Consider the following 16,846-nt stretch of genomic DNA (forward strand, 5'->3'; position numbering starts at 1 on the left):
TCAGGGAATTTGTAGAAGTCTCAGTCTGTTGAATGTGTGACTTTTGACATCATTACATGAGAAACCATCACCTTTAGTCACAGTCATTGAAATTTGCAAGTCAGTTAAACTTGGTGTCAACAGTTGGTGTCACATTCACAAGTCTAGTGAACGCCAGTCTAGTTTTTTACTATGTTCTTTAGAAAGAGATTGGCTGTGAAAACAGCTGATCAGCAATTTTTTATACAAACCAAACTTACAAACTTAATTGGCAAGATGATGTGTTATTGATTCAAAGATATAACACTTATGACAAGTTCACACTACACGACTTTCCAAGTCATCAGGTCGCTGTACAGTTCACACTACACAACTGGATCTCTTGTAATCGGGAGTCTTTCAAGTCAGTGTGGCTTTCACACTACACGACTGATCTGCGATAGGGGGTTTCACACTACACCATCTATCACCAACTGGAATCGCAGGCGAGCTTCTCTGTTCTCCCAAACTACGTTTTGTCTTGAAAACAAACTCGAGAAGTGACGAGGAGTTTAATAATACCACGTCCAAAAATGCACATCAACAAGTAGCGAGCAAAGTTGTTTGTGCAGCGTAAAATCAAGGAGAAAAATAAATGAATCCGAGTGGATTTGGCAACACGACCAGCAGGGATTGTTTTGTTTTGTAGCGAGTTGGAGGTTAATAAATATTTTTTTGTAATGCAGTGTTGGTATTATGGGTTGGCGTGGACGATAGATTCACAAATATTGTAAAGCTTGTGTGTGTGCCGATGTATTCTGATAGATACTATATTATCCCCCTCACCACACTCATTGCCAGTCGCAGCCGACTGATCCAGATATTCAACATGCTAGAAATCTCTCTTCAGTCGGCGAGTGCTTGGCGACCCGCTCGGATCGAGTTGTTGAGTAGTTCACACATAGCGATTGAAAGCCGAGTTTAGATCACCGCGGAAACGCCGAGTTGCTCCTGAGCTGCCACATCTAGCGGTGACCAGTTGGCGAGCGAAAATCAGGGCAAAAATTGTGTAGTGTGAACTAGGCATTATGGTCGTGTGAATACTTTTTATTCTCACTTTTTTGAATTGGTTTACTTTCTGACATTTTTTATTTGATGTTAGAGATTTTTTACTATACTGAAACATCTGAAGCGTTAAATATTAAAGTATTTAGGATGGTTGAATACTTTTTTCCAGGCACTGTTTGCGCTTTCAGGTTCAGACTTAATGAGCCGCACCTGTTCTCGTCAGGCTCAGAACAGATTTCCTGCTCCACAGCCGGTTTCGTAGCTATGACCCTAGCTACATCGTTTTCGAATTTGTTCAGCCGAGGATCCGAGGTGATGCCTTCCATCAGTGCGGTGAACCTTGAAGTAATGATGATGACATCAAACAAAGAACAGGAGGCCTTTTGATCCAAATATAGTCAGGGCAGCGGTGACTTTATTCTGTGAGGAAATGATGTGAGATTGCGAGGCGAGACATCTGGTCAGGGCCAAGCACATGTGCCAGGGTGAGAGTTAGCCAGGTGTCTCTCGCAAAGCAGTGAGGAAGGAGGGGCTGTGATAGTACTAGACAATAACATTACAAGTTTAATATCGCCAGAATGTTACTTGTGGATAAACAGCTGTCTATAAATGTTTTATTTTTGCATTGTTAAAGGATGTCAACTATTTATTAAAGACAAACAACAAAATAAAATAAAATTCATGAAGTGACTGAGAGCGTAAGTACAGGTCACGATCAGACTGATGTCAAGAAGAGTCTGTCTACAGCTACAGGGATATGAAGTGGTGTAACATCGCAAAAAACTTGACATTATGAAGCAACATGTGCAAGAGTTTAATGGTGCAAACCTATAGATGGTATGGATTATATGGTTTAAACAAATGTGTAAATATTGATTTGATTAAATGAATCGTCCTTATTGGTATTTTTAACAAGTTGTTGAGAACTTGGTGTGTATCAGTCTAGTTTTGGGAAGTAGATGGGCTCTGACATAATAAACTTTAAGCATCATTGTGTTAAACAGTAAAATATTTTAAAAAGAATAGTTACTTTTCTTCAGTACAGTCCCAGAAACTTAAAAAAAACTGTAAAATTTATACCAGGTCACACTGAAGCTGCTCTAGTGGCTTATTATGACTTGTTTACTGATTTTCATCTGTTGCCTGTTTGTAGCTTAAACTCATCTAAATATCAGGGCAAGCTGAGACTGTCACACTTGGAGCCTTTGTGTGCTCCAGTGTGCCTATGTGCCACACCCCTCTCTCACTGGGAGCACACGCTGTCTCCTGCCACACTCTCTCTCACAATTGGTTCATTTGAACTAATTAGCTCCAGCTGCTCCTGATTTAAGGAGGCAGCGTCTCCACAGACTCTGGGAACTATTGGACTTTTGTTTTGGACTTCTATGTTGGCTTGACTTTTGTTTGTCTTCTATTTTGGCTCTGTATTATTTCTGTTCCTAGCTCCAGGTTGTTCCTAAGCTCCAGGTTTCTAGCTCCAGGTTGTTCCTAAGCTTCAGGTTTCTAGCTTCTGTTCCTTTCTCCAGGTTGTTCCTAAGCTCCAGGCTTCTAGCTTCAGTTCCTAGCTCCAGGTTGTTCCTAAGCTCCAGGCTTCTAGCTTCTGTTCCTAGCTCCAGGTTGTTCCTAAGCTCCAGGTTTCTAGCTTCTGTTCCTAGCTCCAGTTCCTAGCTCCAGGTTGTTCCTAAGCTCCAGGTTTCTAGCTTTTGTTCCTAAGCTCCAGGTTTCTAGCTTCTGTTCCTAGCTCCAGGTTGTTCCTAAGCTCCAGGTTTCTAGCTTCTGTTCCTAGCTCCAGGTTGTTCCTAAGCTCCAGGTTTCTAGCTTCTGTTCCTAGCTCCAGGTTGTTCCTAAGCTCCAGGTTTCTAGCTTCTGTTCCTAGCTCCAGGTTGTTCCTAAGCTCCAGGTTTCTAGCTTCTGTTTCTAGCTCAAGGTTGTTCCTAAGCTCCAGGTTTCTAGCTTCTGTTCCTAGCTCCAGGTTGTTCCTAAGCTCCAGGTTTCTAGCTTCTGTTCCTAGCTCCAGGTTGTTCCTAAGCTCCAGGTTTCTAGCTTCTGTTTCTAGCTCCAGGTTGTTCCTAAGCTCCAGGTTTCTACACTTTAAAAAATAATATACTGGATCTACTTAAAAAAATTATGGTAACAATTTGCATGCATTTTTCTATGTAATCTCAACTAGAATGTTTTAAGTAAATGCAACAAGCCTTTCGCTGTTAAACTAACTTAACTAAATTAGGTAATATCAACATGAAAATCTTTAACACCATCACACTAAATTAATCTGAACCTACTTAAGTTTAATTTAATTGTTTTGTTCCACAAACCCAAATAAATTAGGTTCCGCTAATATGATTAGAAGAAGGCGATAAGAAACAGCTCTTTTATTGAATCTCTGGACTAACACGTATTCATACATATATATTTATATCACAAACACACATGCTGACCTATTGCTCAGCATATCAACAAAGTGGAATCAGCTCATCAGGACAAGTTTGTCGTAGAGAAAAACAAACTCTACAACAAACTTGTGTCCAGATGAACTGATTCAACTTTGTAGATTTGTGTATCCCGAATTATCGAGCATGTATCAACACATTTCTCAGCATAGCCACACTGTTCCCAATGCAGGGCTGCACGGTCACGGTAGGTCTGGATACCACTGCCGCAAGTCCTTCTGGGTAAACCTCTGCCCCTTCCCAGTATTTGAACATAATACATTCAAGCAACTCAGATATTTTAGTTGGCTCAACTCAAAATTGGTATGATGTTGTACTAAAGCAAAATAATTCGTTGAAAAAGGTTAAAATTGAGTTTGTCTAAAATAATGTCTAAGTTGCCCGAACTTATAATTTTTAACAAATGTAACAAATTAAATTTTTCATGTTGAACTGACTTGTTATATTACGTTTAATTTACTAATGTGCTAGTAAAGTTTAGAGTGTAGCTTCTGTCCCTAGCTCCAGGTTGTTCCTAAGCTCCAGGTTTTTAGCTTCTGTTTCTAGCTCTTGTGTTTAGCTCTTGTTACTAGCTATGTTACTAGCTCTTGTGTTTAGCTCTTGTTACTAGCTATGTTACTAGCTCTTGTGTTTAGCTCCCGTTACTAGCTATGTTACTAGCTTTTGTGTTTAGCTCTCATTATTAAATAAACCTTTGTTCAGTCATACATCTGTGTGTCCGCCCCTTCTGTCTCGCCACTTAGCCCCGTTCGTGACGGCGACGTTTCATGTTTTTTAGCTAGTCAGATATTGTGTTTGTCTCCACAATCAGTAGTTGTGTAACACTGTTAAGCATGTAATCTAAAATAATGAAAGAGCACCTTGTCTGATCACCCAAAATTGCTGGTGCATGCAGGTGTCTTTGGCTGTTTGGATAAGTATGGCAACTCCTGTCCTACTCACTGATCCATATACTAAGGTTTGGGTCACTGGCAGTGATAAATCTGGCAGCCTGAGCTTCATCACTGGCAGTGATTAATCTGGCAGCCTGATGGATGAGTTTGGGATTGGTAAATAGATAGATAGATACTTTATTGATCCTTTGCAGGAAATTTCTTCATTACAACAGCTCACATCAGACAAACAGATTGTTACATACATACAACAAAGTATAAAAACAAGCTAAAAAGATTCACAGGAATATCTTTATACATGTAAACATTAGGCGTTGGTGTATGCATAGCATACAATAATGGTAGGTATTTATTATAAATTATTATGAATTAGTAAAGAGTTTGATTGCCGCTCTTAGGAAAGACTTCCTGTAGCATTCAGTCCTGCATCTAGGAGCAATCAGTCTATGACTGAAGGTGCTCTGTCAAAACACCTCCAGGGCATGAAGGGGGTGTAAAGGATTTGTGATTATCGAGTTAAGTGAGAGTTGTGAGCATTCTTAACTCTGCTACCTGCTAAATGAATCCTGTTTGGACTCAATTATAGAGCTGGGTTTCTTGATAAGTTTATTAATTCTGTTTGTGTCTGTTAAACATATGCTTAAACACACTTTAATGTATTAACAAAAAAAAAAAATGAATGAAAAGTGTATGCAAGTTCAGGGACGTTATTATAAGCAGATTTATTTAGCAGATCATACAAGCTTAAATGAACACAACGTCAAGTACCAGACTAACTAATAAGCATTTAGTGATTCTTCCAATGGCTTTTAATAAACATATTTGTAAATCTGTTTTCAGCTTATGTTGAGTAGTTGGCAGCTGACAGTGGTTTAAACCAGGCTTGGTTGTCTAATAACTGAGTAGTTAAGTGTTGCATTATTTTTCACCACCGGCAGCCCCAATTCAATCGCAATTGGCAATCAGCCATCAGCATCAAAAGATGTTGGTGTAGAAAACAGTATTTAAAAAAATTCATGCTGAAACAGCCAACTGTCAGTTAGGAGACGGAAGAGCAAACAAAAAACCTCTGACATTGAAGTATGTTAACAGATTTTCACCACTGTAGCTGCACGCCAAACTGCAAACATTTGTATAAAAACTATCATCTCTATTTACAAAAAGAAAGCCAACAGTATGACTATTTTAAGTATTTAGAATAGTAGGAAGCAGTTTAAGTTGCCAGTGACACTGGAGTTTTTATTTAATTTTGAAACATTGTAAGTGTGATTGGTTGATTCTTTTGACAGTTTATTTAACTGACAAAAGTCCAAAAATGACGTTCAATGATTTGGCTGACCAAATATATACAAATTCTCAATTAAATGCCTATAACATGCTCAGAACAGCAGTGGGACAGGGGCAGAATAAGAGTAAAAAGTTTAGTTTAGTTTACTTTACACCATTTTGAAACTCAGAAAGAAGATGAATTGGTAGCGTGAGGAAATCACGATTGGGTTTAAAAGGAGGATCAGTCTTTACAAGCAAAGGTGGGTCATGGTTCACCACTTTGTTACTAACTTCATAAAATAATTCATAAAGAACATTTATCAATGTAATATTGAAAGTAATGTGGATCCATCACCATCTACCATACAAAAAACTGTGAAAACATCAGGGAATTTGAAGAAATCTTAGTGTGTTTAGACAACTACTGTTAAATGTGTGACTACTGACATCATTGCAAGAGAAACCATCATGCTACTGTGTTAAATATACCCACATGGGCTCTCGAGTACTTTAAGTGACTTTTGATCGTTGTCACTTAACACAGTCCAGTGCTGTATCAAGAAATGCAACTAGCAACAAGGCAAGCTGTAGCCTAGTGTTTAAGGCACTGGACTAGTAATCAGAAGGTCCCAAGTTCAGTCCCCAACACTGCTATGTTGCTGCTGTTGGGCCCTTGAGTAAGGCCCTTAACCCTCAGTTGCTTAGATTGTATACTGTTACAGTACTGTAAGTCATTTTGAATAAAGACTAAATGCCAAAAATGTAAATGTAGAAACTATATTATTTAAGGAGAAAACCAGAGTTCTATGGACAAAGGCGTATTTCAATGTACCTACAGAAATTGCTGTGGTAAGATGAGTCTACATTTTAGCTGGCTTTTGGGCAAAATTGTCTTTTGAGTTTTCTGTTCCAAGGACAAAAAGAAATATTCAAACTTTATCAGCACAAGGTGCAAAAGCCAACATTTGTTATTATATGAAGTGCATCAGTGACCACCATATGGGTGAAGGTACCATTGACGCAAAGGTGTATATTGGGATTGTAGACACACACATGCTACCATCAAGGTGACATTTTTTGGTACATCATATAACAGGATTACTTTATAGATACAGAGTGTGTGTGCTTGCCTGACCTGCCTGTAGTCCAGTAGTCTTCAAATGAAAATGTATGATGTGTAATGAAGAGGAGAATCAGACATCAGTGATCACAGACTTCTGAGCAGCTGAAGTCTTAAATCAAGCAAGAATGGAAAGATTTTTCACTTGCAATACTGCAATAATTAGTATCCTTAGTTTCCAAACCATTAAAATGTGTAATTAATATGAAAGGTGATGCAACACAGGGGTTAACATGCTTCTGTCCCACTGTTTTTAAGTGTTAGTGGCACCAAATATTGCAAGTGTTCTTCAAAAAGTTTCCAGACTTTTTACTCTGTTTATTAAGCATTTAAAAAACAAATTACATCACTTTTCTACAGTCACCTTCTGATACATTTTTCCCAGCGTTGTACCATCATCATTTTCACATCATCACCACCACATGAAAATCTTCTTCCCCTTAAAACTTCTTTAAGCATCCAAAAAGGTGGATTAGATGGTGCTAAATCTGGACTATAAGCTTTCTCAGTCTCTCAGACACGACCAATTACTACTCCTCCCACCCTCACCGTTTCCACCAAAATATAAAAGTGCAGAAACTTTTTGAAGTTCCCTCATACGTTTGTTTATATTCACAGAATGCAATTTATTTGATCAGTAAAAGCATTGAAAATAATTTTATTTTACTTTTGTCAGCTAAATAAAGATTAAAGAGAATTAACAAATCACCTATTTCGCTTGCATTTTACAAAATTCCCCAACTTTTCCAGAAACAGGGTTTGCTTGTGCTGTTTGTTTTATTAGGTGTGGTAAATTTACATTTAAAATAAAGTGTATATTACAGCACTACAGCAAAAATGCAATATAAGATTTTGTTTTAAAGTGAACTGTCAGCAGAAGATCTGGATCTTTACGAAGACCAAATGAATAAAATGCTATGAAGAGGTGGAACAGTAAGGTCAGCAGTTTTAAACTGCTGGCTGCAGACATGCCCCAGACAGCAAAGCTCCATCATTTAAATGAACTGCCAGTGTTTAACCCAGGCAGACAAACTAATGTGGAGCCAGTCGAAAGCTGAGAAAGCAATCAAATCTATTGCTTCCATACTCAAGCTTTCTTTTCATCTGTACCATCTTTGGCACGATCTGTGGATCCCAAATTAGTTTGTGTAGTCAAACACTATAGCACTTCTGCAAAAATCCTGAAGAAAAAAAACTTCTGCAAAAATCCTAGAGAAAACAAAAATAAAATACCAGTAATAAATACTTGCCATTATTTATTTATTAGGATTTTAACGCCATGTTTTTACACTTTGGTTACATTCATGTCAGGACAGGTAGTTACTCATTACACAAGATTCATTGGTTCACAAGTTTAATGTCAAACATGCAGACTCCACACAGAAAGTGCTCGGACCACCCCACCTGGAGATTGAACCCAGAACCTTCTTGCTGTGAGGTGACAGTGCTATCCACCGAGCCACCATGCCGCCCTACTTGCCATTAAACTAGATTAGTTTACATACCCTGGATTCTTACACCTTAGACACTGTTCTTAAGCTTTTAGAAAGGTAGATTACCATGTGTACAAATGAATGTGACCCAGACTACATTAAAACCACCTCTTTGTTTCTATATTCACTGTCCATTTTATCAGCTCCACTTACCATATAGAAGCACTTTGTAGTTCTACAATTACTGACTGTAGTCCATCTGTTTCTCTACATACCTTTTTAGCCTGCTTTCACCCTGTTCTTCAATGGTCAGGACCCCCACAGGGCCACCACAGAGCAGGTATAATTTAGGTGGTGGATCATTCTCAGCACTGCAGTTACAGTGACATGGTGGTGGTGTGTTGTGCTGGTATTAATGGATCAGACACAGCAGAGCTGCTGGAGTTTTTAAATACCGTGTCCACTCACTGTCCACTCTATTAGACACTCCTACCTAGTTGGTCTACCTGGTAGATTGCTCATCTATTGCTTCTGTTTGAGTTCATCAGTGGTCACAGGACGCTGCTCATGGGGCGCTGTTGGCTGGATATATTTTTGGTTGGTGGACTATTCTCAGTCCAGCAGTGACAGTGATGTGTTTTAAAACTCCATCAGCATTACTGTGTCTTATCCACTAATACCAGCACAACACACACTAACACACCACCACCGTGTTAGTGTCACTGCAGTGCTGAGAATGATCCACCACCCAAATAATACCTACTCTGTAGTGGATCTGGTAGATTCCTGACCATTGAAGAACAGCATGAAAGGGGGCTAACAAAGCATGCAGAGAAACAGATGGACTACAGTCAGTAATTGTAGAACTACAAAGTGCTTCTATATGGTAAGTGGAGCTGATAAAATGAACAGTGAGTGTAGAAACAAGAAGGTGGTTTTAATGTTATGGCTGATCGGTGTATATGTGAATAAAATGCTCCCAAATCACATAGACGTGAGAGCAAACCTGCAAAATGTGATATTTTACAACTGAACTTTCTAGTAAATCAACTTGCTGTGTGCCTGACTGGCCATTTTTGCACAAATAAATTTGTGTTTGCACCAGGCTTATGTTCAACAGACAGATTGTGTAATTATGTAATAATGAATAGTCATTAGCACCATATTATCACATAGTTTTTAATACCTAACTATGTTGATTTTCCAGCTTCAGAATGTTTATTACCTGCAAGGGATTCAGTAAAATTAGACAGTGCACTCCACACTGAACAAAACCTCTGTTATATGGTACAGAATAATGAGCAGTGCTGTTTAGCCGACGTTTAAACACAGCATGCTCTTACATATAAAATATTGATTGCAGTGACCTAATTGCAAACCACAAAGAAATAACAGACAGCTTCCTCTTGTTTAAATGAGTGAAAAGTATGTAATGATCATGACATGAGCTCAGTAGGGTGGATTAAATAAATTCATGATGTAATCTGAAGTACATATTTCCATGTTCTTTCTCTGTGAGAATTCTTGTTTTGTGTACTTTATGTATTAATGCGTTGAGGTAAATGTGTTATGTCTTTTATCTATTGATAACTAGAAAGGTAAGAGAAGAATGAATGTGGTTTAATAAATAATAATAAATAAAGTCTCTACTTCCAGATCCTCTATTACTACCTCTATGCACAACCTATTTACTACCTCTATGTGTAAAATGTAGCATTGCACACTTTCCCACTGGACTGGTTGTATATACTACTACCCAACTTTTTAACTACTTGTATGTATGTGATTTTTTTCCTTCCCCCAATATACTTTTTATACTATTATACTTACTATTAACCTAGAACACTAACGTTAAAATTAGTAACACCATCACTAACATTGGGTATATTTTACCCGGTATAAAATTCCAGATAAAATATAGTTTTCATCAATTTATTTTAAAAGTACAACACTGTATGACAAGTTTTGGAACCCTTCTTTAATTTTACAACATACAACATCACATAAAATAAAAAAAAGGTACCATGGATTACCCTATAAAAAAGCAGAAAAATTATTGGAAAATCAGGTAATCCTTAACAGGTAATGTCCTAACAAAAAAATAATGCTGCTGGGAACTTGGTCTTTGGTCCACCCATTCCTGGGACATGTGAGCCCTGTCTGGTAAAGGCACAGTGTTCCTGCATCACTGATAACTGTGGTAGAGATAGACAAAAAATGGCATTTTTTGAGAAGGGGAAAAATTACTAAATTCTTTTGATTATATGAATTTTCTTGGAAATTACCATTAAGTGATATTTATTCATTGCCATTATACTAATTAAGGATTATATGCAAGTTCTGGGACAACTCCAATTTACCTTATGCCTTACATGCAGTCAGTACAGGCAGGGTAGTAATGGCGAGGGCACACTGGTCGACGGCAGACATGACACCTTTGTCGTGTCTTCCTGTCCGAGCCTGTGGGGCAGTCAGCACACCTCACTAAGGGGTGTGAGCTACTTCACTTGTAGCTAGCTAGCTAAAAGCTTAGCTTTAGTAGAAAAAAGAAATCTCCGTAGCTAACCATTGCAGATGTAAATTAACATTAGCTACATGTTACTCACTTGTTAGCATGCCATAGTAAAAACGCCTGTTACAGGATGACAGCTGTGGATGAAATGGGGCAGAGAATGTGGCAGGCCTGAATGTTGTTTCCCTTGAAAAGTGCAAAGAGCGCCTGATTTAAACACACAAACACTAACATCGGGTAAATTCCACCCATAAAATATGTTACTCTCTATCACTAACGTCGGGTGAAAATCACCCGACCGCATGCCTCTTGAAAAAACCATAGATGGGAGGAGGGAATCAACCATACCATTAATGACATCAATGAGCGCCCTGAAGCTACCCAAAGTCCCATGCAACTCAGACAGCAGCAACACAATGAACATCACATGACAAAAATTGTGTGGGTGAAAATAACCCGGCGTTAGCGTTCTAGGGTTAAATGTGCTTACTATTTACTATTATAGCTTTAGAATTACAGTGGTAGCCTAGTGGGTAGAACTTTGGGCTATTGACTGAAAGGTTGAGAGCTTAAATCCCAGCTCTGCCATGAAGCCACTGTTGGCACTGTCGATCAAGGCCCTTAACTCTCTCTGTTCCAGGGGTGCTGTACAATGACTGACAGTGCGCTCTGACCCCAGCTTCCAACCTAGCTGGGATATGCGAATAAAGAATTTTGTTGTTCTGTACATCTGTATATGTACAGTATATACTCCGATCAGCTATAACATTAAAACCACCTCCTTGTTTCTACACACACTGTCCATTTTATCAGCTCCACTTACCATATAGAAGCACTTTGTAGTTGTACAATTACTGACTGTAGTCCATCTGTTTCTCTACATGCTTTTTTAGCCTGCTTTCACCCTGTTCTTCAATGGTCAGGACCACCACAGAGCAGGTATTATTTGGTTGGTGGATCATTCTTAGCACTGCAGTGACACTGACATGGTGGTGTGCTAGTGTGTGTTGTGCTGGTATGAGTGGATAAGACTCTGACTTTACATCTACAAGGTGGACCAACTAGGTAGGGGTGTCTAATAGAGTGGACAGTGAGTGGACACGGTATTTAAAAACTCCAGCAGCTCTGCTGTGTCTGATCCACTCATACCAGCACAACACACACTAACACACCACCACCATGTCATTGTCACCGCAGTGCTGAGAATCATCCACCACCTAAATAACATTCATTCAGTACTGTTGTTACTCTGCCAAAAGATGTGGGTTCTACAATAATCACACCAAAAGGATTGATGGAAGTACAAATGAATCAAAAGAATTGATACAAAAATCTCAAATCTGTGTTAATGACTTCACGGAGAAAGCTGCAGCTCTCAAAAACAAACAGCTACATCAATGTTCAGAGTCAAAACCTTAATTCAGAAGCTGTGCCATGACCTGGAGAGCTGAAAAACATTCCCAGAGGGGTCTTACATTTGCCTTCTCAGTTACAATGCAGTTTAGTGCAGCAGCTGCAGGAAATTTATATGCACCTGTGTTTCAGCACATACAGCACGGCAGACATTGTTTTAGGTGGTTTTTGAATTACAACCGACTATCCAACACATTTCCTCTCAGCATAAGGTTTTAGTTTGGGTTTTCTTTCAGACCCTGGCAAAGAGTACCTTTTACTCTGTACTAGGTGTAGTCAAACTAGCCCTATTTATATGGACACAAAGATAGATTTTTTTCTCCCGACTTTTTAGCGCGTCCAATTGCCGATTGCATCATGCTTCCTCTCCACTAATGCCGACCCCCGCTCTGATTTGAGGAGATCGAAGCTAACCCACGCCCCCTCTGACACGTGGGCAGCAGCCGTATGCATTTTGTCACCCACACTAGGCAAGCGCATATATACGAATCAGCCTTGTGTACAGAGAGACACCCTGGTCCACACTCTTTTCCCCGCCAGGCGCCATCAATCAGCCAGCAGAGGTCGCAGTGCATCAGTTACGAGGAGTCCCTATCCGGCTTAATACCCCACCCCTGTATGAACAACAGGCCAATCGTTGTTCATGTGGCTGTTTCGATACGATGTATTTGAAATCCCAGCTCTGGTGTGCTAGCGTGTGTTTTTACTGCTGCGCCACCTGAGCGGCTGACACAAAGATCGATTTGATTGATAGCCCAAAGCTTTACCACTAGGCTACCATTGCCCCAAATTACTCAGGTAAAATATTAACCTAAATATACATAACCTAAAATAATGTTTATCATATATTTATGAATTTGTCATATATTTAAACAACCTACTATAAACTAATGAAAAACAAAAATACAAAAAGTATTTGTTTTAATTATTTAGCCACCAAAAATCATTTGCAAAATCATTATAATCCCAATACATACTATGACAGACTTGTCCTTTTTAAGTCTATATGGGATTTGACGTAGCTCTAATTACAAAAATAATTAAAACCTGTACTTGTACATTTACTTTTAGCATTAGAACTTAAAACCAAACTTGATTTTTTCCTATTTTCCTCAGCAGTATGATTGGTGTAGAAGTGAACCCATGTCTAACCCCCAACTTTTGTTTGATGTGTTTTTAGAACCCAGGTAAAACGGGGTTCTCCTGATACCACATCACAGCACACCGGAACATCCAGAACCGTCAAACGTTACCCTTCATCTACCGCACCAATAACCTCAAACGCTCTGCCCAATGGACCTGGACACAGCCATGGGCACCCACATTATCAGCACACCCCTGACTCCAATGATCAGACTCATGCCTCTCAGAGCAATGGCATGGCCCCAACAGGTGAAAATTCTACTTACTCTACATATTGTATTCCACACAGTGTCAGCTAGCTTGAATTTGTTTTCACACCAACACACACACACACACACACACACACACACACTTTAAGGAGTCTTGTCTATTAAGTGGGTTTGTGTTTGTGTATACTGGATGCTTTTCTTAGTTTAAGGAGTGCTGATTTTTTCCAGAAACACATGAAACAGTTGGGCAGTTGTAGCCTAGTGGTTAAGGTACAGGACTGGTAAGCAGAAGGTTGCTGGTTCAAACCCCACCACTGCCAGGTTGCCACTGTTGAACCTTTAAGCAAGGCCTTTAACCCTTAATTTCTTAGACTGTATAATGTAGGTTGCTTTAAATAAAAGCGTCTGCTAAATGCTGAAAATGTAAACACATGAACAATCATCTATTACTCAAGTAAGTTTACCACACTTGGCCAAAAGTATGTGGACTCCCACATAAATAAATTGGATCTGTTTTGACATACTAAGGAATGCAATCTGTGTGAACACCACTTACATCATTGACTCGTGTCAAATTATCACTCAATAGTTAAAAAATAGTTTAAAAATACTTTAAATACAGTGACTGCACAAAACAAGGTTAATATTATTATTTACTTATATATTAGAAATTTAACGTCATGTTTTACACACTGTACATTCATGACAGGACAGGTAATTGCTGGTTACACAAGATTCATCAGTTTTTTTTATGTCAAACACAGTCATGGACAATTTCATATCTCCAATTCACCTCACTTGCTTGGCCTTGGACTGTGGAAGGAAACCGGAGCTCTTGGTGGAAACCCACACAGACATGGGGAGATTGTACCCAGGACCTTCTTGCTGTGAGGCAACAGTGTTACTCACCGAGCCACTGTGCTGCCATTATTATTATTTTACCATTTAAAATTGTATGGAGGGGGTTCAAAACCAACATTTCTGCTCTGACAGTACCAGTACTGCAGTATCATGTGAGAGTTTTAGAATGCCTAAGGAATTCATAATTTCCAGACTGAGATATATCTAAGGAAATGATCCTTGACTCCACTCCACAGAGTTCAACACAGTGCTGCAGTCTAGCTCTGTTCACTGGAGTGCTGACAGCTGCAGGCTAAGACTAGCATCTGCTAGCACACTCATACTTCCCACAAGATGCATCTAATGGCATAGTAAACAATAACAAACCAGGTTTTACAGTTTGAGGAAAACAACAGTCTTAGTTCAGTTTAAAACAGCACTCTTCTGTTAATTATTTCAGTATAATCTGATAAGCAGTTAGAAACTTCAGCTAAAAAATAAAGAAATATGTGCCCAGGTGGCGCAGCGGGATATTCCGCTAGCACACCAGCGCCGAGATTATGAACACCCTAGTTCGAATCTCGGCTCTGCTACCGGTCGGCTGGGCGTCATCTAGCGGCAGACACAAATTGGCTACCGTGTCTGCTGGATAGGAAAAATGCCCAGACTAAGTGGGTGGGGTCTTCAAACACTGTGCAAGGTTAGGGCAGTGGTAGCCTAGCGGTTAAGGTACTGGACTAGTAAGCAGAATGTTGCTGGTTCAAACCCCATCACTGCCAGGTTACCACTGTTGGGCCCGTTAGCAAGACCCCTAACCCTCAATTGCTTAGACTGTATAATGTAGGTCGCTTTGGACAAAAGCGTCTGCTAAATGCTTAAAATATAAATGTAAGCAGACCAGTGGCAGTTCTAGACCATGTGAGGTAGGGGGGGCCAGGCAGGGGCCAGAGGCTATGTTAGAGGGGCCAATTACTTTCTGCCCAAATGTGCATTGTGGACATTAAGAGGAAACAGTCGATATTCAATAGAATTCAACATTTTATTTATGCAGTTTTCAGGCTACATTTTCTTAAGTTTGATGTAAACAGATCAACAAAGAATCACCATTTAAGGCATTTGCTCTGCTTAAATGTCATTTATTCAGTCCTTTTCTTTTTCATATTCAATTTGAGTTACATATACTGTATTCCTAGGGGGGCCGTAGGGGGGCCAAGCTGGTTGTCACAGAGGCACTGGCCCCCGCTACCCACCCAACCCCCCAACCCCCCAGAACCGCCACTGAAGCAGACCGAGGCGCCTGTGCAGAAGCACGGGCCTAAGGAAGTGGTCCGCTAGGACTGTGCACGCGACGGAGGGCAGCAATATACCCTCCTTGAACGCAATCAGGGATTCACAGCAGCTGTAGACAAATTTACTATGCTAAAAAGAGAGAAAATGCATAAATAAATAGAAAAAAATTAAGATTTAAAAAAACATGAATTGAAGCTACTCTGTTGTGATTTGTTACAATCACAATGTGTGTAATGGGACTTTCAGAATGTGTGGAACTCGATTAATTACCATGTAAAAAGTGAAAAACAGCTTCACACATTTTCCCTTAATCAGTTAGTCTTAAGTTAAAAAAACAGGCCATAACTTCCAGGCTTCCATCTTCCCCTTGATTATTGTTACAGAAACTGTGGTCGTTTGATGTCTGTCAGAGCGCCTCCGGGCCTGGTTCTCTGAGAACACTTCACATGTTCACCAAACTAAAACAAGCTTTAAACCAGAACTATATACTTCAAAGCCTCCTTTTTCCGCTCACATCTAAATTAGAGGTGGGGATGACATGTGACACCATGGTAATCAAAAAGAAAGAAAAGAGAAACAAATATAGCCGTGTGCATATGGAAAGCATCTGACAACACCTTCAATTCGTAGAGCGATGTAATGTTTCACTGGTTGAATCCTCGCAAACATTCCGGAAGAGCTCTGTTCTCAGAGGTCTGTTTTTCTATCATTTACAAGGCAACGGGATTTGAACAGGTTCCCACCATTACACAAGACTTCCCTCTCATTTACAAACACACGTACACACACAATCACACACATGCACACACGCCTTATCCTCGTGATGGACTCTCTCCCTGCTGTTCTGGAGAACTTTCTTAGTGACACATCCTCTCAACTATCTAGTGTACACACATACACACCCACACACACACACACACACACACACTTCCACTGTTATAAACCTCCTGTTCTACCAGTGCCCAGACAGGCAGTGCTAGACTGGTTAAGATGCAGCACCACTTTTATTTCTACGTTTTGTTCCTTCAGCTCTTCTGTAACTGCCATTCTAATCCTGTGGCATTTTTAGGAGCAAACCTGACGGCTAACGTGGACCGAATCAAGATCATATTTACACCCATGGTGTGTAAGAGGATCTGCCATGGAGGGCAATGCTACAACAGCTGTGAGCGTGGTGATAAGACCACAGTGTACACCGAGAGCCAAGGACCACCTATCAAGAGCCAGGGCTTCAGACTCTGTAAGTTT

The 16,846-nt window shown here is 39.7% G+C and overlaps 1 protein-coding gene across 1 annotated transcript in view; it reads left to right on the forward strand.

The window, feature by feature from the left end:
- The window catches only part of LOC134324860 (latent-transforming growth factor beta-binding protein 2-like), a 218,081-nt gene that overhangs the window by 79,688 nt on the left and 121,547 nt on the right, over window positions 1-16,846 (forward strand). The window contains exons 4-5 of the mRNA XM_063006740.1: window positions 13,297-13,508; window positions 16,668-16,838. Of these exons, the coding sequence (XP_062862810.1) occupies window positions 13,297-13,508; window positions 16,668-16,838 (383 nt within the window). The remainder of the gene's footprint in view (window positions 1-13,296; window positions 13,509-16,667; window positions 16,839-16,846) is intronic.

Source organism: Trichomycterus rosablanca, chromosome 13, assembly GCF_030014385.1.
Source record: "Trichomycterus rosablanca isolate fTriRos1 chromosome 13, fTriRos1.hap1, whole genome shotgun sequence".
NCBI classification, from domain to species: Eukaryota; Metazoa; Chordata; class Actinopteri; order Siluriformes; family Trichomycteridae; genus Trichomycterus; species Trichomycterus rosablanca.